Consider the following 25,232-nt stretch of genomic DNA (forward strand, 5'->3'; position numbering starts at 1 on the left):
TTTTACGCGTATGCTAGTCTAACGCACAGCCTTGGAAAGTATACTTCATTTGACTCGTACGCATACACAGGCGTTCAACGCATGCGCAGTTTTGAACAATCTCTCGCCACGAGTTACAACCCATGTAAACAACTTTGTATTCTTTCATGCAAGAGTTGTACAAATGAGGATACTTTCTAACCTCTTTGCACAATCTCTCGTCTATGTAGGCCTCCATTGTCGCTGTAGCTTGCATGAGCTCCAGTCTGTTCTGTTTATGCAGTTTATCTTTGACTACCTTGTGAATCGTTGCCCCCAGGGCATGGTTGCCACCTTGTGGATAAACTAATTATTGAATTTTTTTTTTTTTTTTTTTTAATGCATCTGTGCAACCTGCGCATACAAATTTGCGTCATGCGCACTGTACACTGTACGCGTAAAAAGTGAACTATACTTTGGGCTTTAGAGGAGCAGGATTTTGGACCAATGACATTTTACAGTGAGCGGGGCTAGAGTGACGCAGGAGAAATAAAACAGTGTTCATAACGCTTTTCGCTTCATAACATTAAGTGATAAAATATGCTGCAGTACAAACATTGTTACATATTGTTGGAACAAAGACTGTCAAATGCCATTGCTTTTATTTTTTTGATTAAAATAGTTTTTAAATAGATTTAAGATCTTATCTTAACTGTTGCAATAAGCTGTGATGGTATTTCAGGTGTTTTTAGCTGAGCATTGAATACAGAGAATGAAGAACCTGTGCTGTGAGAAAAGATCGAAGGTTTATATAGCTCAGACTTCGCACCCATTCACCTGACTTGAATGACTCCTCTGCACTAAAAAAGTTGGCAGTTGTGAGCGCAAATAATAAAGTAAATATTGAGAAGAGAGAGAGAGAGAGAGAGAGAGTCTTGTGAACACAAATTGGCCTGTTGGTACACTGAGTTTTGGCATTTGTTGTGTTGAAGTGAGAAAAGAATGAATGTAATTTAAAACATGTAATCATTGAATGCATTTTGTGCCAAAGCAATAATAGATGATCCACAGTTTAGCCCACATAGATTTCTGTTGTGCTCACTGTGTGAAGAGTTTTGAAAAAGTGACCCAAGTATTGAGAAATGGGTCCTAGCGATTGTAAAAAAAAAAAAAAAAAAAAAAAAAAAACCTGTAATAGGCTAACTGTAAATGCAACTGTAAAGCTGTTTAAGTGAAAATATGTCTTATGTTTATGTCATTCATTATACTTCATGGGATGAGTTTGTTCATTCACTAATAGGGAAATTAACTATGGTTTTACTACAAAACTATTGTTATTGTAGTTATTCCATGGTAACCACAAATGGTTATGCTTAAAAAAAAACATAGTTTAACTATGGTATTTGTGTGGTTATACAAATGGTAATCAATATGCCAAAAAAACATGGTTAATTGTCGTGCAGTTTTTAAGTAGCCTATTTTTATTTTTATTTAATGAATTAAAATCAAAAGTTATAAAGCTGTAAATAATCTGGCTGTTTTTTATGTCCCAGACAGTTGTTCTGAAGAGGTCTCTTTTGACAGTGATTTAAAAAACTGTTAAAAACAAATTTTGTATAGAGAAAATAGACAGCAAATATACAATTGCAGGAAAACTGATCTGTCCAACACCTTAAATCTCATTAATTTGACCTTTTATAGAAGTAATTGTTGATAAAATCTCTCAGGTAATGTATGCAGGATTCACACATACTTTAGCCTGTAACTGAGCCCAAGGCAGTTTAAGAATTAGGCCATCACAGGTGTGCTCTATTGTCTATTTTTCATGAGGAGGTCAAATAGGTACAATTAAAGGCTCTTCACTTCAGCTCACTGTTGCCTTGGTAATGTGACCAACCCATCATCTCGTGCTTTCAAGGTCAAGCCTTAAATTGCTGCAGTGGCAGTTCCAATTCATCTCAGTGACATCTGACACTCTCTCTGTTTCATTCTCTGTCTCCTTCTTTCATTTTCCACATTGATGCATGAAATGTACAGAAATACAATCCTTTCTCAGAGTCAGCAAATTTGGAGTATCTTGTTACGTAGGTAAAGTATTCTTCCGTATTAATATGCTTAAGGGTAAGTGAAGTTGCAAGGTAAATTGACTGGCTCTAAAAATAGCATAGCAATCTGTCGTCACAATCATAGCGTGTGCAAGTGTGTGTGTGTGTGCAGCCACCATAAGGGTAGACCTGCTTATCCCACCTGGTTTCCCCGTGCTCTTTTTCCTTGTTGTATATCTAGGAGTCGTGCACATGTTTGCACGTGTGAGTTTGGTGGGGGTGCTGGGGGATGGTGCTGCATGAGACAGGAAGAGCAATAGGGAGCGCTGTTCTCTGAGGACGAACGCAAACAGCGATTAATGCAGTGTGAAGGACACTAGATGAGTGCCACTCGATCTCACAGCAGTGAAGGCAGGAGACCACCATATCCTGAGGAAATTGCGCTAATATATTCTGCCTCAAAATGTAGACGTGTCTGTAAAATAAATACAAGTGTGAATGAAAAGTGGCAGAAACAGGAAGCCATTTGCTTGATATGAATAAATTAGCTTACCCTTGTCCATGTCACTGGGGACAAGAGCTTATGTGAACTTCATTATTTTGGGATTATGTTATGACTCACGCAAATTTAACTTAACTTAGAAATCCCTTGATGGTGGCATCGCCTAGAAGCTATTTAAAGTGACAGATCGCACAAAAAAAAAAAAATCTGTAATCATTTACTCAACCTCATGTTGTTCCAAACCCGTTTCTCTTGCGTGAAACACAAAAGTAGATATTTAGCAGAATGTCCAAGCTGCTGTTTTCCGTACAATGATAGTGAATGGAGACCAGGGACAATCATTGTATTAAAATAGCAGCTTAAGCATCCTAAAATATTCCTTTTTTCAGCAGTAGAAAGAGAGTCATGCAGGTTTGAATGAAGGGTGAGTAAATAATGACAGAACTTTTGTTTTTTGGTGAACTTTCCCTTTAATATAGAAATAGCTGGATTCTGTCATGCGGAAGCTTATCTCAATGTCACCGTGAGGAATTAAAGTGTTCCTCTATTATAGGAGTCCTTTGTGGTTTCAAGTACCCACGCAATTGCTCTGAAGAGGAAGGACAGGTCTATTTTGACATGGTGATTTAAAAAAAACTGTTGTAAACATACATGTTTGTTTTTTTTTTTTTTTCAATCCTTCATTTAAATAAGTACTAGAACACAGTGTATTAAATGAAGACATGCACTGAGATAATGTATCACACAATTCTGACTTAACTCGCAATGGTGAGTTTATATCATGCAATTTTGAAAAAAAAGTCACAATTGCGAGATGTAAACTAATAGTCAGAATTGTGAGATAAAAAGTTGCAATTACTTTTTTATTTTTTATTTGGAGGTGGAAACCTCTTTTTTTTTTTTTTTTTTTTTTTTTTCACTATGGCCTTGGATGACCCTGCACATAATACACCACTAGACGGTGCTCACAAACTTATTCCCCTGTAGGTTGAGGTGAATGGGCCCAAGGCAAATTACAGTACAACGTATAAAGCATTTTGTGTGTGAAGTTCTTCATAAGGTGCCATAAAGTTATGTTTCTAAATCTAAAACAAGTTCAAGTAAGCTTTAGAGATGACTAAGCAAATATTTAGTGACTACAATGCTTATTTCACCATAAAAAAGTTGTCCTTAGTAGATTAATCTCTATGGAATCCCATTTCCTCCAACATAAACAATCTTTGGTAAATCTTAATTATGACATCATCATCATCATCGTGTTATTTTCGCTCATTTGCAGGGTACACTTCACACACACATTTGTTTTGGCACAGGTTTTACACCCTTCCTGGCACAACCCAGCACTGAGAGTGCTGGGACACATTCATACTCACACACACTCCTACAGACAATTTTGGCACATCCAATCCACCTAACCTGCATGTCTTTGGAGAAAACCGGAATCATACATCCAAATCTGTTTGGATGTATGATTCAATGACTCGCTCATAAATACTCTTGTTTCATTACTGGATGAATCAGTGTATTTAAAAGAATCTGTTGAATGAAGATTCAATGTCAAATACATTTTTTAACAGTCACTTGTCGCCACCTGGTGGTGAAACAATGTAATCGATAAATTCGTCGTTTTCAGCGCCAAGTTTCTTTCAGAAGCGGATTTGCTCAATTTTGATCGATAACATAAACATTAGTGTTTATATCTGAACTATAAACTTTTATCTCAGTATTTCTGTGATAATTTGAATATTTGTAACAGAAATAAAGATACTGTGTTGTTGAAAACACTGCAGCTGTTTATACCGACATGACAACTGCTCTCTCAAGACGAACTTTGAAGTAGTAAGACGTAAGGAAACCATGAAATTGCCACACTGACATGTCCTTTTTTTATTCACAATCTCCTCGTCGCCGGCAGGTACAGCACTCATTTTCATATGTTTGCGTGTTCTGATTTCACGCGGTGATTGCGCAACTGAACTCCAGAGCAACTTGTTTGCTTGTCACTCGCAGCACGTCTGTTTGTGATCCAGGGACGGAGCGAGCTTAAGAGTTGTTCATGCTACCGAACTTCATGTCTGTTTACATTTTTAACGCATTTAAGTGAAACAATATCGAGAATTATATCGAACATTTTTTCTATCGTTATAGATTAAGACGTCCCGTCGATAAATATTGATACCGTTTTATCGCCCAGGCCTAAGGATTCCTGGCTTAGCTGTGGCTCGAACCAGGGACCTTATTGCTGTGAGGTAACAGTGCTACCCACTGAGCTGCACAAATCTTAATTATGAATTATGAAAGTCGAAATTATGACTAAGATTTATGTACATTTCAACTTAGTATGTCATAATTTTGATGACTTTTAAAGTCATAATTTCGACTTGGTTTGTCATAATTTTAATGACTTTTAAATGTCATAATTTTGACTTGGTATGTCATAATTTCGAATTTTCATCTCATTAATAGGACTTAGTTTGTCATAATTTCTACTTTCATATTTACGATTTACAAAAGCAATACTTTGTGGCAGTTATGTGGGGGAAATTGGCTTGCATAAGCTGTCAGAGAGTGAATTTGCATTTTCACTTCACTCAAAAAAAAATTAACTGTTGGATTTACTTTAAAAAAAAAAAGCAACGTCATGTGGTTCCGCTCAACTAAAGTAATTTGTATAAATAAAGAAATTCAAGTAAAGCTGACACTTCTTTTAGTAAATACAAATCATTTGAATTTGTCACTGTTACATCATATATGTGCAGTTTATGTAATACTGTTATGTTTATTACGTAAGGAACACATTCATTGACTTAATTTATCTTATTAACTTAACTATTTGCTTTACAAAATGCACTCAAAAAAATAACTCATTGAACAAACTCAGTTAAATTGAGAACAGGAATTCCATCGTGCATATGAGTGCTCACAGCCCTAACACAGGCGCCACTCTTCTGCATAATGGTAACCACAAAATTCAGAAACATTACAGAAACTCCTCTAAATGCGATGTGTTTGTGTAAAAACAATATTCATATTTAACAAGTTATAAATTAAAATATGTAGCTTCCGCCAGACCGCCTTCCGTATTCTTCAAAAAGCTTACGCTTTATGTCCTATGTCTTCCCTTTTCAACTTACGGAACTGACGTTTTTTCCATAATTTGAATATGGAAGGCGGTCTGGTGGAAGCTACATATTTAACTTCATAACTTGTTAAATATGGATTTTTTTTTTTTTTTTTTTTTTACACAAACGCATCGCTTCGCTTCAGAAGGCCTTTATAAATCCTCCGGAGCCGTGTGGAATATGTTTATGATGGATGGATGTGGATGGAGGCACTTTCTTCAGCTCATACTCATTGGGTAACACATACTACCATTATAAAGCTTGGATGCATCAGGATATTTATTAATATTTCTCCGATTGTCTTGGTCAGAAACAAGAAAGTCATATACACCTAGGATGGCTTGAGGGTGAGTAAAGCTTGGGGTAATTTTCATTTGAAAGTGAACTAATCCTTTAAGTAAAGCTGACCATACTCATTTTTAGTAGAAACAACTCAGTTAAATTAAGTTCATGTAAAAATTCCCCATTCAAATCTCTCATATTCACCTAATCACGTTGGTGTCGTGAGGTTGCTTTCCTTCAGTCTAGTGATGGATGCAGTGACCAGAAACCACCAGCAGATGACGAGAGTGTGACCAGGAGCGCTGCAGGAAACCTTCAGGACAAGGTCACCTTAACATACACACGCCCTGCTAGTGAGGTCACTCAACTAGAAAATATATAAACTCTCTTGACTGTTTTCAATCCATATCTCCTCAATAGAGTTCTGGAGGAGAACAAAATGAATGTGCTGCAGACAGTAGTCATTTACTATGATGAGCCATAAATGAATCATGCGACTGATAACTCAGCAGTTTTGTGAGAAAGATATTTATAGCACGTCATTGCCGTTTCGGTTGCAGGTGAACAAAACAGCTGTAAAAGTTTTCTGTGATATGCAAATCTAGTCTATGAACTGAACTTTTGGGAAAATGTATAAAACGCCTGCTGTCACATTCTGTCTTATTAGTATTTAAACCTTATTGTTCCACAAACTTTCCAAGGAATCACACACAGATATTCTCAGAAGAGAATAGCTTCAGTCAATAATGAGGCTTAGCTAAAAAAATTGTCAGGCCGCAACAGTAAATACTGCAACAAAGCTACCGGGTAGGGGACCGATGGGTAGCGGTGTCCTTGACGGCAACGGATGTTCTATTATCTCTAAAATCATGCAGGAAATGTTGCTTAAACACATGCTAATACTGCTTGACTCAGCTTTACGGTATATACAAACCGTTTCTGTACACCACAAACCTCTCTATCTAAGAATCTGTCGTGAAAACAGCTCTCGTGGGTGGACTGTACAAAGGTCATATATGAATGTCCGCTTTAAACCTACATGCTTTTTTTCCGTAGTATTATATTACAGCCTTTTTATACTACTGCTTTGCATCATTTAAATAACCGTACATTAATTCTACAAATTTGCCATCGAAGAAACTCATTAAAAAGGCACTTTCTGAAAAACTGTTTAGGGTGTGGTGTAGAGTTATAAATATAATTAATTAAATAAAATGTCTAAAAGTGCTTAGAGGCAGAGTGTCATGTCTGTTAAAAATTAAGCAATATGGTTAGTATGTCCTGTACTCCCAGTTTAGACAACGTAGTGTGCATGCATATCCGGCATTAGTCGAAATGGATCCTCTGCATTGATGTATTAAGTATAACATTTCTATATTAAACCTTTAGCAGTGGTAACTGCTGCATTTAGACACAGCATGAAACAATGAGGTCACGAAGTGAAACCCTGTTATGTTTAGCCATATTGACTGGAGCGGCAAAAAGCATCTGTCTGAAGTGTTGTGATAGTTCTCATGCAGCTCTTTGGGTGCTCCTGTAAATTCCAAATTTTTCACACATAGATACCGCTGAGCTAGTTGCCATGGCTACAGAGGCAGTGACTCAGCGAATGTCTTCTGAGGTGACAGACAGACAAGACTTATTATTTGATGGAGAGACAAACCTGTTTCATGCTCTAAAAAAAAAAAAATATATATATATATATATATATATTTTTTTTTTTTTTTTTTTTTTTTTTTCATGTTGAGGGTCCTTGAAGGTGTTTGGAAGATTAAAACACCTTTAAGCAATGTAAAATAATGTAAGTGAAGTGCTCACACTTTCAAATTAGGCACAAGCACTAATGGTCTAACTTGTTAAGGAAAATACAAAAGAAAGGTCATGAGGTTGATGTCCCAGAGGTATTATATAACAAGGGTAATCTAGTAAGGGATAATGCGCAGTCACTTGGTCATTATTGCAAAAAAAAAAAAAAAAAAAACCCGGACAGGGTGATCATGAATTCGTATTCCAATAATGACCAACTGACTGTACATTATCCCACTTATCCACCGACCAATTAAAGGGATAGTTCGCACAAAAATTAAAATTTGCTGTTAATTTACTCACCCTCAGGCCATCTAAGATGTAGATGACTTTTTTTCTTCAGTAGAACAGTAAAGAAGATTTTTAGCTGAAACTGTGGTCCTCTGTAATTCACATAATGGAAGTCAATGGGTGCCGTCACTTTGAGCTTCAAAAAAACATGCAGACAAAACAAAATTAATACCCGCGGCTCCTGACGATACATTGAGGTCTTAAGAAGCAAAACAATTGGTCTATGCAAGAAACTGAACATTATTTACAGCATTATTAACTGTAATCCAAAGCATTGGCAAACGGTCCTGAGCGAATTCACAATAATAGACATTTGCATCACCGGTTTTTCAACAGAGAGGGAAGACACGCGTGCTGTATTGTTATTGTTATAGTTTTTCGACCTTAAAATAATGTCTCAAATTATTTCAGTGGTAGAACAGCTCTTAACCAGATGAATTATACTGCCGCTGCTACCTGAGCAGCCTCCTAGCGGCTACAACCACACTCTGCAATCTCTGGTTCAGGTCGGTACTAGGGATGGGCGATACCACTTATTTTGTTTTTGATACAATACCGATACTTTCAAGGCCAATATTGCCGATATCGATACCGATATGATACCTCTAATATGAACTTATAGATTTTAACATTTATTCAATTATTTAATTACTAAGGGTAAAGTGGGTTATGATACCCACTTAACATTATATTTGAAAGGCATTTTAACATTCAATATGCCTTAATTGCAGTTTATTAGATTATATTTTTGTTTACACATGGTTAAAATGTTTACTTGGTAAACCATGGAAAATCTACAAATAAGCCTACTATATGCCTAGCTGAACTATGGTCACCGTAGTAATGGTTCATTTTCAAGGTACTGCCAGTAACAGGCTGTTGCGCCCATAAAATGAAACATTTGCATTCTGACAGAACATCAATATGAACTTTTAACGTTCAATTTAAATAAATGTAATTGCACAAACTATGTAGGCTATTATTTCATTTTGTTTATTGTGAAATAACTAATAATAATAATATTATATTTTGCTGTCTTCTGTTAAGCATTGTTCTGGGCTGCTTTTCTCAAAAGCATCAATGGTTTCTTACGATACTAAACGCAGCCCTGTTTGAATGTGGTTGAATGTGGAGCAAATGTTTCATGGTGTTGCTTTAAGACCTCAATGTATCGTCAGGAGCCGCAGGTATTCATTTTGCTTTGTCTGCATATGTTTTTTTGAATCTCAAAGTGACGGCACCCATTGACTTCCATTATATGAATCACAGAGGGCCACAGTTTCAGCTAAAAATCTTCTTTACTGTTTTACTGAAGAAGAAAAGTCATCTACATGCTGGATGGCCTGAGGGTGATTAAATTAACAGCAAATTTTTATTTTTGGGTGAACTATCCCTTTAAATAAATAAATGGACATGAAATAGACCTATTGATTTCAGAAGAAATTGTATTATGTGAGAAGAAAGAGACCGTAGAAGAAAATGAGAGACATGAAACTAGCTCAGTCAATTATACAGTTTAGCAGCAATTATACAGTACGAAATTATTCGACCACGGAATTCTGTAATTGACCAATAAGAACTAAGTATTTTACAGACACATTTATTAATATACTTTTACCAAAGAAAAAGGTGTCCCTGAAAACTGCCAATGGAATGAATGTACATTGTTTTTACTGAATTACCTGAAGGTAACAGCTTGAGTCTCCCTCATTGGTTCAAACATCACAAGTTAAATGGTTCCAAAAGGGGGGTTTCACAGCAATGCCATAGAATAAATACTTTTGGTTTCCCAAAGAACCTTTCAGTGAACAGTTCTTAAAAGAACCATTTTTCTTAATGTGAGGAACATTTCTATAATCTAAAGAACCTTTGGTGGTTCCATGGATGTTAAAGGTTCTTCAAGGAACCAATGATGCCCATAAAGAACCTTTATTTTTAAGTGTACAATATCCATATTAAGCTTCACATTCCTGCAACATCTTTGCTGAGTAATCTAAAGTTACTATCACCTGGAACATCAGCAGAGGAAGTGAGTGTTTGCTGTGGTGATGTCTTATCTTCTGATCTACAACTCTTTGTTGGGACGCCAGCCTTTTTTCCATTTGCAACTTTGTATTTCGATTTGTAATGAGATTATTCCAACATATGAGTGAAGTAGATTAATGTTAGGCCTACATTGCTGGTAGAATCCATACAAGATGAAGAGCAGTGAGTTTAAAATGTAATAGACCTACCACTACCACTTGCCTAACATGAAAAAGCATGATTTGCAATTTAATTTAATTAAAGATGGTATTTATATGTTCAAAAAATTCATTATCATAATATTAATTCTGACATTCTTATATAGTGGATTCTAAATTGACTCACATTTAGAATGTGGTTTCAGAATGTTGGTATCAACTGTAAATCTGACAGTGCTACATGTGTTACACTTTATCTGTGTGTTTTCAGGAATGTCAGCCATAAATTCAAATAATGTGGCCTGTCAGAGAATTATTTAGTGCGTAGTGTCTCCTTATGAACTCACCTTGAGTTTGACAAATGTGATCTTGACAATTCAGTTTTTGACATTTTTGACATTGACAGCTTTGCCTCTTTTGTGTGCTCTATTTGTGATTCAGTCTACACTCTGTATACATGTAAACACTGTTCCAAGGTGGTTCAGTGTTTGGTCAAGGGTGCATGTGTGTGTGGGTGGAGGCTGTTCAAGCACCTCTATGCACTCATACAGATGCAAAGTGGTCTATCAATCATTGTCATTTCACTTCTAAAAAACTTTCATGTTCTTCCTTCCAATTTTTCTTATCTTTTCAAATCATCCTGCATTTCATATTCCTACACTCCTGCATGTACATGTGTTATATGATGTATTTGGTATTGCTGCTGTGGGTTCCCATAGTACACTTATGGGCATTCACCTTGAGTATCACTCTTACAACCTCTTTTAATTTTAATTTTCAATATTTCTTATCTTGGTCAGAGTTCATATGTTCTGTCACATATATATATATATATATATATATATATATATATATATATATATATATATATATATATATGTTCTGTTATCAGCATTATAGGTTAAAGTGAAAGTGTATTTCAGAACTTCTTAGTCTTTGATATGTCTCTCTATTGCTTTAATAGCACAGCACTCAAACAGCACACTCTAAAAAATGCTGGGTTAAAATCAACCCAAGTTGGTTTGAAAAATGGACATAACCAGCATTTGGATTGTTTTAACCCAGCGGTTGGGTTAAATGTTCGCCCAACCTGCTGAATAGTTTTATTTAACTCAACTATTGTTTAAAAATTACGTTATTGCTTGCTTAAAATGAACCCAAAGTATGTTGGAAATTAACATTTGTTAATATGTTTAATAAATGAACATTTATTAATATGTTTAATAAATGAACATTTATTAATAAGTTTAATGAATAATAATTAAACATTTATTAAGTTGCTTATTAATAAATGTTCACCTTTTGATTATTGGTGTTGTCTTTAGTAATTGTTGTTGTCTTTAAATTTCCAACCTATTTTGGGTTCATTTTAAGCCAGACATATAGTAATTTTTAAACAATAGTTGGATTAAATAAAACTGCCCAGCACATTGGGCAAACCATTTAACCCAACCCCTGGGTTTGTCCATTTTCAACCCAACTTGGGTTGTTTTCAACCCAGCATTCTGTAGAGTGCATGAACAAGAATTATTTTGTTCTCCAGTATGATTTGAGAATGATCCAAAGAGCAGCTTGTGCTTCAATGAGAGCCAGAACATCTGACCTTTCTTATATACAAAGGAGTTCATTGTGATGGTCAATGAAGTTCAAAAGTGCTTGTATGGTAGCTAAAAAATAGCATTTGGTAATTTCCATGAGGAAATTGTGGGATGGGGAAATCCTTTTATTCTTTTCTCAAACTTTTGAACCCCTTATTTTACATTTCTCTGCATATGAAGTTGCTTTTTTTCTTGTAGCCTATTTGCTCTGTCAACCGCTTAATCGGCTTTTTTATTAATCATTCCAAATACTTTACACTGTTATAAATTTCAACAGAGCTGAAAACGAATAAAATAAAACAAAAAAACAAAGTGGCGTTTAAGTGACAGCCTGCAGTGATAGTTTAGCTGCACGTTTTGTACTACTTTGAAATGAATTAGCAAAGAAGTGACAGAAACGATTATGACAAGTTTAATAGATTTTGTAATGACATAATGATGAAAACATAGGCACAGGCATATGTTCATCCATCTGCATATACTGTCTAAAAATAACAGCCTGAGCATCCTCAAAAAACAGCGCCGTTGGGCATCCTAGATCCCTCTTCTGCGCGTTGAACGCGGCTCTTGCGTCATGCGTTTTTACATCACTCCTTTCAACCTGTCCTGTTCTTACAGCGGTTTTTACGTACCTTTACGCAACCCTATTGTAAAGTGATTCCCTCCCCGATTTCGTGAGCTGCACGACCGTGTTACGTGATTGGAGGTTCTGTTTTGTGATTTGTTCTGGGCGACTGTGGGCGGGACATGGGCGCTCCGCGGGATATATTACGCGGGGCACCTTGGAGAGAGCCGGGTACGGCTCCATGTCACGTTGGGCATAGTGCTCCGGGAAAGGGGTGTAGTGTTGCAAAGGAGGCAAGAAAGGAAACACGAGGGAATTCGCTTCTCAAGGGAACAAAAAAATCTTTACAGTACACAATGCCTGCTCAAAATAAAGATGATGGAGGATGGAAGAAGTTTGTATGGAATTCGGAGAAGAAGGAATTTCTGGGGCGCACCGGTGGTAGTTGGTGTAAGTATAAGCTATAGGTATATAATATCGACAGTACCGCTGGATTTCAGCACGTTGGACAGCGCTGTGATGCCTGTCATCGCCGTTTCTATAACAGCAGGTACAGATAGACTGCCAGTCTGGTCACGATGCAACCTGTGTGATTTGACTTTGCAGCAAACGTCTCGCGGACTTTAATATATTGATATACGGACCCAACGCACGATTTGCCGCGTTAATTGGTGTATTTTGAAAGTTCAACGCATTCTTGAACATGTAGGTTCATTTGTTGGTGTTTTTCTGTATCCCACCTGTTTCGTTGAGACCCCGCGCTCTTTAGACAGGCTTGATGTGTTTTTCGTTTTTCTACCTAAATAGAAAGATATATGAATGTATAATGAATGCTGTGCGGGAATTCGATGCTGATGGAGGAGCAAAAGGTCAACAAAGGACAGCATCAGATTATTGATCAGTTCGATTTTTTGCTGCTCAATACTAACAGGAAATTTATTAAAATTATTTTCCTCCTAAAAAATAAATAATTAAACAAAAAACGAGAAGGCTAAAGGCTTGTATTTGTATAAAAAGCTGATTGTCTCTTTGCTGTACTTGCCATGAAATCAATCAGCATGTCATTTAATTAGTATACTTGTCATTATTAATGTGATATACATATAAAGGGTTAAAAATGCATCATTGTTCAAGGTGACTCAAGGTGAAAGGCCTAGTATTTGGGGTCTGACTGATTCATCTAAGGTTGCTCTGAATATTGACGTCATGTATTTGAAGCAGCAACAGTTTCTAACTGATAGACTCCATGCCTTCAGTTTTACAAATGTGGCTTACCTAAAGTCTAAAGTTAACTCCGTTGTCTTGGTAAGTTATTGAACCTGCCTTCCAGTTTATATAATTTAATCTCAGAATACCTTGAATGTGTCTAGACAGATGCGTGTGGACATAAAATCCATGCTAGAGCTATAAAGTGTAAGAAGTTCCTAAGGATGGATGCTCAAAATGAGTCGTGCTTCAGCAAAGCATTGCATAATTACCTTCTAGATGTCAGTGCATCTCCTAGGATTTCTGACGGCCATTACATCATCTAGTACGTTGACATTCGCTGGGCTTTAGTCTCAGTGACCCTCTGACATTGTTTTATGCACCACTGGAAACCACAGAGACCTTGTGGCCTTGCCTAACTGCACATGAGCAATTGAAATTGAGTTTAGCACTGTAATGATTTATTCAAATCTGCATCATCTGAACAGGCTGTCAGTGAATTGTTTTGGGATAAAAGTGGATAGACTGGTTTGACTGGTCTGGAAAGAACTTAAGGTATGACCCTACTGGTTTTACTGCACTGCGATGCCCTTACACATTTGTTGATGTTTGAGACATTGAGATTACTCATCATATCCTGTCATGCTGGCACCTCTGTATTTTCTGGGGACAGACTGAGGACATTTGTATTGCTGGTGTGGTGTCAGCAGTTTCGCCTGTTTGATGTAGCATCAGTGAGCTTCCTGGGATCAGTTTGTTCCAAGTAGTAATTTTCAAAAATACTTATTCTTTAATGTATGAATTTAGTAAATATAGGTTGTATATGTATAAATAAGTTCTAGTAATAATGACTTTAGCTCCTCTAGTAAACATATTTGGATTGGACTTTTCTCTAAGGAAAAAACAAACTAAACCTGCTTTATTGTATTGCAGGTTTCAACCATTGATTAAAAGCAATTAAAAGCAAAAGCATGTCCATAACAAAAAACAACATCAAAATGTCTGAAATCTGCATGCTGAAATATGCTCTCATCTCTCTCCCCACAGCAAAAATCTTCCTCTTCTATCTCATCTTTTATGGCTGTCTGGCCGGGATCTTTATCGGCACCATCCAGATTCTCCTCCTCACCCTGAGCGATTACAAACCCACCTGGCAGGACAGAGTAGCCCCTCCAGGTAACAGCTCTGTTATGGTGGCTGTCCCACCCTTTATATTTTTGGTAGATTTTGTTGTGTGTAAGCTGAGGTTGAAGTATTATCCAAGGGTTTGCGAAGCCCTAGGGGTTCATGATGGAACTGCATGGGGCCAAATTAAATAAAAAGTCTTAAAAACAAAAATAATAATAATTTGGCAAAAAAAATATGGCTCATTATAAAAAAAAAAGTTTTCAATTTATTATATTTGTTAGAAGACTTCATTAACTTTTTTTTATTTCATATGTCGGAACTATTTCTTACAGAGCCCCGCACATGACATCCAGGAAAAAAATAGTAGGCTAAATCACACGCACAATTTACTAATTTGTTCCCCTTGATTTATAAATCATGCGCACGATTTAGCAAATCGAGGGAACGAAATAGTATATCGTCCGCATGATTTAGTAAATCGAGGGAACGAAATAGTAAATCGTCCGCACGATTTAGTAAACCGAGGGAACGAAATAGTAAATCGTCCGCACGATTTAGCAAATCGAGGGAACGAAATAGTAAATCGTCCGCACGATTTAGTAAACCGAGGGAACGAAATAGTAAATCGTCCGCACGATTTAGTAAATCGAGGGAACAAAATAGTAAATCGTCCGCACGATTTAGCAAATCGAGGGAACGAAATAGTAAATCGTCCGCACGATTTAGTAAATCGAGGGAACAAAATAGTAAATCATCCGCACGATTTAGCAAATCGAGGGAACGAAATAGTAAATCGTCCGCACGATTTAGTAAACCGAGGGAACGAAATAGTAAATCGTCCGCACGATTTAGTAAATCGAGGGAACGAAATAGTAAATCGTCCGCACGATTTAGTAAATCGAGGGAACGAAATAGTAAAACGTCCGCACGATTTAGCAAATTGAGGGAACGAAATAGTAAAACGTCCGCACGATTTAGCAAATCGAGGGAGCGAAATAGTAAATCGTCTGCAAGATTTAGTAAATCGAGGGAACGAAATAATAAATCGTCTGCACGATTTAGCAAATCGAGGGAGCGAAATAGTAAATCGTCTGCAAGATTTAGTAAATCGAGGGAACGAAATAATAAAACGTCTGCACGATTTAGCAAATCGAGGGAGCGAAATAGTAAATCGTCCGCACGATTTACTAAATCCAGGGAACGAAATAATAAAACGTCTGCACGATTTAGCAAATCGAGGGAACAAAATAGTAAATCGTCTGCAAGATTTAGTAAATCGAGGGAATGAAATAGTAAAAGCACGATTTACTTTTTTTCTTGCATATCATGTACGGTATTTTCCTATTCCATCAGGGAGCTTTACAGGGATACTGGTTCACCCAAAAATGAAAATCCTGTCATCATTTACTCACCCTCAAGTTTTTCCAAACCTGTATGAATTTCTTACTTCTGCTGAACACAAAAGAAGATATTTTGAAGAATGTCAGTATAGTTGAGGGACCCCAATGAGTTTCATAGTATAGAAAAAAAAAATATTATGGAACTCAATGAGGCCCAACCACTGTTTGGTTACCAACATTCTTCAAAATATCTTCTTTTGTATTCAGCAGAAGAAAGAAATTCATACAGGTTTGGAACATCTTGAGGGTGAGTAAATGACAGAATTTTCATTTTTGGGTGAACTATCCCTTTAAGTGATTTTTCACAGATTTATTGTAGTCCATTTTTTAGTTACAGCCCAGAAAAACTATAATATGCTACTTGCTGTTACTAGTCGATGGCTTTAGTATTAGGTGAAATTTTCATGCAAGAGAAAAATGTATTGAACAAAAATATGTGTGCACACACCTATACAAGATTTCAATGTTTTTGGTTCATTTTCCTGGTAGAGAATTTTTAAAAACTATTTTTGTTTTCATGGTGTCTAGAAACGTTAACACATTAGCCTGGATGAATAATTCTGGTCCCCTTAGTTGATTAGGTTTGGGACACGCTGTTCCTTTTCTGCTGTCACAGTTGCTGTTCCTCTCGCAGTTTAAAGTGAGGCTTGAAGGCTTGGATCAATCTGACAAACATTTGGTGGGTTCAGGGAACAGATCAAGGGCTAAAAGAGAGCTGGGCACTTGGGAATTGATAATCTGTTAGTTTTACGTCACTGGTGAAATATTTCACATGTTTTCTTGGTAGAACAGAAGGCATGTGATGTTAAGGGGAACAGACTGAGAAACAGACACCTTTCAGACACATTAGAACTACAAAACACACTTTAAAGAGAAACTAATGCCTCTCCCCTGCAAGACTTATTAAGGATCATGGGGAACGATCTAAATGATCCAAAATATGGTTTGCAAATATTTCTGCATTTATTCTCTTTCTCCCTCTAACAATCACAGAATGTTCCTTTATGATTTATTTACAACTCTGAGCCATTGCTAGACCATGAGCATTCGAGGTTTGCAAACTATTTTCAGAAAATGCTTTCTTTTTACATGTGATTCTGTTACAAATGATGTATTTTGATTGCAAAATGCAAAACCACTTCAGTTATCAAAAAGATGCTCCATAAAGGCTTTATCCATTTGCCAGGTGCATCAGAATATCACCAGTCTTTAACTAATGCTAATATTTTGTGTATAATTTCATGTTGTAATAATTAAATTTTTTCCTTAAATATGACATTAGATGGACAGTCATGAAATTTGGAAACATTCCTTTCCGATTATTTTTTTCACCCAATTGATGTAAAGGTGTTTGCCAAACAAACACTTACGCCAAAAGAGTAGTATGTCCGAATACGTAGTATTCAAAAAACAGTAGGTGAAATGTTTACCTACTACTTCCGTTGAGATTCTGCGCATTTGATGGATACTTATGTGAATCATTCAACATTTTGGGGAGGTTAAACAGCTGTTAGAGATTAAACAAATGCTAGACAGGAAATTATTCTGAGAAATTTTTGAAAGCACATTTTACCAAAAAAATTGACAGAATTCCTCGGAATGCTGATGTTCCAAAGAATTTAAGACTGACTGAGTTATAGGTTCAAAAAGGCTAGACAAAGATTCAAATGACTCAAATTAGAGAAGATTCAAAGGATTTACTGTCTGACAAATATATCTCCCCAAAAATGAATGTCTGAATTTCATGAATTTATATGTTAATTTATCTGTGCACAGGGCTCAGTCACTTCCCACGTTCAGACAAGGCTGAGCTGATCTTCTCTCCGGACGACGTGGAGACGTTTCTGAAATACACCAAAGTCATGAAAGATTTCCTAGTACCCTATGACCTCGAAAACCAGCGGGACCAAATGAAGTTTGAGGACTGTGGAGGTACCAGATTACACATTTTTCTTCTGTTATTTGAGTCCAAAATGAATATGGATGTTCTCTCAGCAGGATCAGTGTTTTCATTAGCCTACAAAAAGCAAAATATATTATGAATTATTCCACACACTGTTGTACAGTTTTAGCTTACTATTAACATATACCAGAAAATCTTTTACATATCCTAAAAAAACCAAAACAAAACAAAACAAAACAAAAAAATATGTAGCTTTATGTAAGAATTATACAGTACATGTCTACATATTTTTTTATTTATTTCTGTTTTCACAGAACTTCCCCAGGGCTACAAGGAAAGAGGTGGTTTAGAGAGTGACATGGGTGTCAGGAAGGCATGTCAGTTTTCGAAGACTTGGCTAGGACCCTGCTCTGGCATCGAAGATCGTGATTTTGGATTCTCAGAGGGGAAGCCCTGCTTGATTGTCAAGCTCAACAGGATTGTGAACTTCAGACCGAAGGTTTGTTACATTCATGCAATATTCACAAAATGTTTGTAGGATCTTGCATGTATTGTGTTGGAATATTTTTTGCCTCCAAATATTAGATAAAATTTCTACATTTCTCTCTCTCTCTCTCTCTCTCTCTCTATATATATATATATATATATATATATATATGTACAGTACTGTGCAAAAGCCTTAAGCACGTTAGTATTTTCACAAAAAAAGCCAGTTATAAGCCAGTTATTTATATCTTTTGCTGTAGTGTGTCAGTAGGATATGTCAGTTTACATTTCCAAACATTCCTTTTGACATTAATTGTAATAATCCAGTGAGATTTTTGAATGCACAAGGAGTCTGACAACAGCCGGTGCTCCACACAGAGATCTGATCTCACCACCTGCAAAGCTACAGTACTGTGAAAAGTTTTAGGCACTTGTGTAAAAATGTTGTAAAGTGAGGATGTTTTCAAAAATAATGTCAGAAATAGATTTTATTTATCAATTAACTTCTATCAACTTAGTTATATCAATATTTGGCGTGACCACCCTTTGCGCTTAAAATAGCTTTATAGGTACACTTGCACATAGTTTTTCAGGTAGCTTTGCAGGTAGGTTTCTTCAAGCATCTTGGAGACGTTGTCATCTTTCTTCTGGATTTAGTCTGTCTCAATTTTTTCTGTTTCCTCATGTAATCCCAGATGGACTCGATGATGGTGAGATCAGATCATACAAGCTGTTGTCAGACTCCTTGTGCATACAAAAATCTCACCCGATTATTAAAATTAATGTCAAAATGAATGTTTGGAAATTATGTTTGAATAATGTTTGGACATATTACAGCTAAAGATATAAATAACTGGCTTAAAACCTTTTTTTTTTTTTGGTGAAAATACTAACATGCCTAATTAACGTACTGTACATATATATAATAATCAAGCCCTAATATATATATATATATATATATATATATATTAGGGCTCGATTATTTTGGTAATTGTTAGGAAATTAGTCCCGAAGCATGCCTCATCCCAGTCCTCTTAAGTCCTCTTAAGCAGTACAAAAGGCAGGGACCATTCCCTGTTTCCCCATTCGACCATAGAGGACTCAAACCTTACATGGGATGGGTTCTGGTACATAAAGAAAATCAGATGTTATAGTATAGAATACAGCTTCAACAGAGGACAAAAGACCCTGTCTACCTTCATTCATTGCTGAGACCAACACTTTAAACATAAAATCTTTCAGTAATCGAGTAATCAGTCGATTATTTTGATGATTAATCGAACAATCTGATATTTTTTTGTGGTAATAAAAATAGACCTAGGCAAAGCTTTTAAAGATGACTTAAAATACATATATAATAACAATGAGGCAGTAATATTTGGTTCAAATAAAATATCAAAAGCAAGTGATCATATGGTTTTATAGAACAACACTGTTAAAATACATAATATACATAATGTAAACAATCATCTTATGTACATTATGTATTATAACAAATGCCTGCAGAGGGCATCAACTGCCTGTTTTTGTTACACTTTACAGCAGAACAAATATGCCAAAGGACATTTAATTCAAATGTTTACTTCATCATTAATATTTGGCCACTTCTTTATAGAAATGCTACAGCCACTGAAATTTCTTGAACAAGAATACAAGAACATTGAAACACTGTAAACTCAAGCAAGGGTATAAAAGGTGCAGTGTGTAAATTTTAGCAGCATCTAGCGGTGAGGTTGCGAACTGCAAACAAAGGCAGCTCACCCCTCCCTTTCGAAGCATAGAAAAAGCTACTGTGGCCGTCATCGTTCAATGTAGTGACATGCAAGCTGCCTCTAAAAACGCAAACGATTTAGAAGAGGAACAACATAGTAACTAAACGCGCTCTGTAGAGTGTTTGTCCGTTTAGGGCTGCTGTAGAAACAATGCGGCGCAAAATGACGAATTGACATGGAGGACCCACGGTGTATGTAGATATAAATGGCTCATTCTAAAGTAATAAAAACATAACGGTTCATCATGTAAAGTCTTTATACACCACCATATACATAGTTATGTATATTACATTGCATTTCTGTCAGTAGATCCTCCCAAATTATACACATTGCACCTTTAAACTTTTATGTTGAAACAATTTGCATATTTAGAAACATATTGATATTGATATTTATAAATTATTTACTATATAAATCTGATGAAATGGCATCCACAGATGAAAGTTATAAGCAACCCATTATGCAGAAATGGAGTTTGAGACGCGCTGCATACATGTAAATGATAACAGTTTGTGTGGAGCACCATTTACTGTGAACGGAGCCGTTCTGAGATGCATGCATCCCGCACTGCATATATTTATTTAATTGAATTGCAGCCTTTGTGAATTCACAATAGCACTATGCTTTAGTATAGTTTTAAATGTTTTAAACACATCATGCAGTAAACAGTCTAATAATGCAGTCCATCCGTGGAATGCACTACTTCCAGTGTTTTAGCAGTTAATCGAGTACTCAAATTTAATCGAGGAATCGTGATAACCCATATATATATATATATATACAGTTGTGCTCAAAATTATTCATACCCTTGGTAAATATGACCAAAGAAGGCTGTGAAAATAAATCTGCATCGTTAATCATTTTGATCTTTTATTTAAAAAATCTACAAAAATACAACCTTTCATTGGAGAATAATAATTTTAAATGGAGGGAAAATCTCATTATGAGAGAAATGTTTTTCTCTAATACACATTGCTCACAATTAATCATACCCTTTTATTCAATACTTTTTGCAACCTCCTTTTCCCAAGAGAACAGCTCTGAGTCTTCTCCTATAATGCCTGATGAGTTTGGAGAACACCTGACAAGAGATCAGAGACCATTCCTTCATACAGAATCTCTCCAGATCCTTTAGATTCCCCACTCCATGTTGGTGCTTCTTCTCTTCAGTTCACTCCACTCATTTTCTTTAGGGTTCAGGTCAGGGGACTGGGATGGTCATGGCAGAAGCTTCATTTTGTGCTCATTGACACATTTTTGTGTTGGTTTTGATGTTTGTTTTGGATCATTGTCCTGATGGAAGATCCAACCACAGCCCATTATATGACTTCTAACAGGGACAGTCAGGTTTTGATTTTTTTATCTGTTGGTATTTGATAGAATCCATTATGCCATGTATCTGAACAAGATGTCCAGGACCTCCAGTAGAAAAATAGACCCACAACCAGGGCCTGACATTAACACCTGCCAACCCGCCAAATGCAGGTAGATTTCAGCTGTGGCGGGTAAGACAGACACTCCCACTAGCCACTTTGGTGGGTTGAATATAATTTCAGCCTACAGCCAAATGAAAGGTAGCCAAGCTCATCATATCATAAAATTACAATTCAATCACAATTCTTTATCGATTAACTTGCTGTTACTGAAGGTGGGATAGGTGGAATCGCGCTGAATGACACACAAGCGAACAGTTCTCCTTGCGCCTGAATAGTCAAATACACGCACACACAGATGCCAAAATGCCCATCGTGTGGAGTAGGCTATCGCATGAATACAGCCGGTTATGGCTTAAGTGGACGTAAACAGGTGGGTAAAGACTGGATATATGTCAGTATATTACGTTCATGCATTCAGCAGCCCAATTAAATACCTGTCTGTCATTAATGTTAATCAAACAACAAAAGATGTTAAATGTATACATGTTAAATAAACCTACTGTACCTGAAAAAAAGAGATTTTTTTAAATTTACTATTTGTAATTTGCTTCTTTGTTCTTTTTTTATATAGCCTAACAAAAATAACATATAAAATGTTCTCATATTAGCTTATATTGCCTACCCCTTGCCCACCTGTACATACGAGCTGATATACAATGTAGTCTTTATTTGCAAAATTGACTGGCAAAATTGTGGCCAGTGAAAATGCTGAGTGGCTAGCAACTTTGGAAAACCACTAGCCACAGTGGCTGGTGAGCAAAAAAGTTAATGTCAAGCCCTGATCAGATGAAACAACAAAAAAGAGCTTTTGGTGCACACAGGGGTAAAAAGTACACCATGTGTACAATGAAATATACTGCTGTATCTTTAATGTTGTGAGCCTATTTTTCTGCCAGAGATCTTGGACATCTTGTTCAGATACATGGCATAATGGATTCTATCAAAAACCAACAGATAAAAAATCAAAACCTGACTGTCCCTGTTAGAAGTCACATAATGGGCTGTGGTTGGATCTTCCAACAGGACAATGATCCAAAAACAAACATCAAAACCAGCAAAAAAATGGGTCACTGAGCACAAAACCAAGCTTCTGCCATGACCATCCCAGTCCCTTGACCTGAACCCTATAGAAACTGAGTGGAGTGAACTGAAGAGGAGAAGCACCAACATGGAACTGGGAATCTGAAGGATCTGGAGAGATTCTGTATGAAGGAATGGTCTCTGATCTCTTGTCAGGTGTTCTCCAAACTCATCAGGCATTATAGGAGAAGACTCTGTTATCTTGGCAAAAGGAGGATGCAAAAAGTATTGAATAAAAGGGTATGATTAATTGTGAGCAATGTGTATTAGAGAAAAAAACATTTATTTCATAATGAGATTTCCCCCCATTTGAAATTATTATTCTCCAATGAAAGGTTGGATTTTTATAGATTTTTTAAATAAAAGATCAAAATGATTAACGATGCAGATTTATTTTCACAGCCTTCTTTGGTCTTATTTACCAAGGGTATGAATAATTTTGAGCACAACTATATATACATGGAGCATGTTGCATGAGAAGCATGTTGCATGTAAGATCCTCCTGGTATAAAAGTCAGAAAATTTTTATTTAAAAAATGTCTTTTTTTTCTTTTAGGCACCAAAGACAAATGACAGCATTCCAGAGGAGGCACAGCACAAAGTCCAGTCCAATTTGATTCCTATCCACTGCACAAACAAGGTGAGCGATCCTTTCCCCAATGCGCTGAGTACACTTAATGCCTCTGTAAAATAGTAAAAAATGTTGCTAACCGACAGCATACATTCTCTTGCCTGCAGAAAGAAGAGGATGCAGGTAAGCTCGGCGAGGTGAAGTACTACGGTATCGGAGAAGGCTTCCCCCTTCAGTATTACCCCTACTATGGGAAACTCCTGCACCCTCAGTACCTGCAGCCCCTGGTGGCCATCCAGTTCGTCAACATCACCTTGAACACGGATATCCGCGTGGAGTGCAAAGTGTACGGGGAAAACATTTATTACAACGAAAAGGATCGCTACCAGGGACGATTCGATATTAAACTCGGTGTCCACAGATCATGACCTCTGAACAGAGTACCTCCTCTCTCTCCATATTTAAAGGCAAACTAAGGCTCCTCTTCTGACTTGAGATACAAAGGCACCAGAGAAAAGTTTCTCACCGGTCTTCCACAGTTGTTTAACCGAGGGGATGTTTTTTTGAATGTACAAGTGTCTCATGTCAGAAAGAGGCCTCATTTTAGTTTAGGAGAGATTAATTAACAAAACAAAAAAAACAAAAAGCGAATAAAAGAATATTTAAAAACGCTAGTCTAAAACAACATACCATCTTACACATGTGGGACCTAACATTGTCTGTACTCTTTACTTCAAGCTTTCTGCTTACAGTCTAGGGTTAGAAAGTTAACGCCTGGAGGATTAGCCATAGCATAGAAAATTTATTCTACTACCGATTGAGAACTGTCCACGATCAAAGGGACATGTTGTTTTACTGTAAATTACATTTCCTCTACCAATGTAGCCAGCACAGTTTTGTCCTTCTTGTATTGTATTGCTGCCTCGTGTGATTTCCCTATATTTAGAAAGAGCACAGTAGTTGCACATGTAGGTTGTTTCAAGCCACGCCATGTGTGTGATTCAGCTTCATTTGTCAAACGTGCCTACATATATGTATAGTTACTTAATGGAAATACACTGGCCTCTTAACATTGCCTTTCGGGGGGTATTGATGTTCTATCTTTACATCTTTTAGGTGTATTATAGGTGGGTAATGAAACTTTTTTTCCCTAAAATCACTACAATGTAGAGGGAAGATTGTACTTCTCTTTGATGATTCGTTTTCACTAAATGTAGATGTTGCCTTTGGTTTTATGGTGTCATTCACGTGTGGAGGGACCCGCTACTGTAGCTTTGATTTTTTTTAATTTTTTTTTTTTATGACTTTTTGTTTTCTTCCTTGCCTTTTCGTTCTTCTCCTTAATGAAGACGTCACACGGCATGGTTGAATGTTTCAAATTTCACTATTTATTAAGTGGTGACCTTAAATATTCTGTTCTTGCACATGCTCATGTTCTGCAGAAACTCGTCATGAATGTTAATAATGCCAAAGCCATTAAGATTATTCTAGATTCTATCAGAAGTAATGCAATACCCTGTCCATCGGGATGTTTTGTAGGTGTGCGCAATCAGTGTCAAACATCAGAAATGTCAAATTTCACGAGTCCCACAAGTTCTCATGTTTGAAACTAAACTGGAAAAGACTAACCAAAATAAAGATGAGACTCTAAAATTGTGCTGTTTTTTATTCTCTACATCTTCTAAGGTACTGTTTTAATGAAAAGTAATTTTAAGATCTTATGTTTACTTTCTTTTTTTATAGCTTTATAAAATATATATCATTTAAAGACAGCTTTTGTAATTCACATTTGGATATGATTACAATATGCAAAATAAGTCTTTCCACATCAAGACATTTGCACAGCATGATTGTGAGTCTAAAAGAAATTATAAGATATTTATAACAAAACAGAGGAC

The 25,232-nt window shown here is 36.4% G+C and overlaps 1 protein-coding gene across 1 annotated transcript; it reads left to right on the top strand.

Moving 5' to 3' along the window:
- Nucleotides 1-12,565: 12,565 nt before the first annotated feature.
- atp1b1b (ATPase Na+/K+ transporting subunit beta 1b) lies at nt 12,566-24,987 on the top strand. The gene is made up of 6 exons (XM_051907489.1): nt 12,566-12,802; nt 14,606-14,734; nt 17,863-18,018; nt 18,304-18,488; nt 23,320-23,403; nt 23,502-24,987. Exons 1-6 carry the CDS (start codon nt 12,709-12,711, stop codon nt 23,760-23,762), a joined length of 909 nt encoding a protein of 302 aa, XP_051763449.1. The 5' UTR covers nt 12,566-12,708; the 3' UTR covers nt 23,763-24,987.
- The last annotated feature ends 245 nt before the right edge of the window (nt 24,988-25,232 follow it).

Source organism: Ctenopharyngodon idella, chromosome 1 (genome assembly GCF_019924925.1).
Source record: "Ctenopharyngodon idella isolate HZGC_01 chromosome 1, HZGC01, whole genome shotgun sequence".
Classification (NCBI taxonomy): domain Eukaryota; kingdom Metazoa; phylum Chordata; class Actinopteri; order Cypriniformes; family Xenocyprididae; genus Ctenopharyngodon; species Ctenopharyngodon idella.

Bases quoted from the DNA above. Each gene is read 5' to 3' on its own strand.
- atp1b1b (XM_051907489.1), top strand. From the start codon at position 12,709: ATGCCTGCTCAAAATAAAGATGATGGAGGATGGAAGAAGTTTGTATGG. The intron at 18,019-18,303 runs GTACCAGATTAC...CTGTTTTCACAG, and splicing joins GAAGTTTGAGGACTGTGGAG to AACTTCCCCAGGGCTACAAG. The intron at 23,404-23,501 runs GTGAGCGATCCT...TCTTGCCTGCAG, and splicing joins CTATCCACTGCACAAACAAG to AAAGAAGAGGATGCAGGTAA.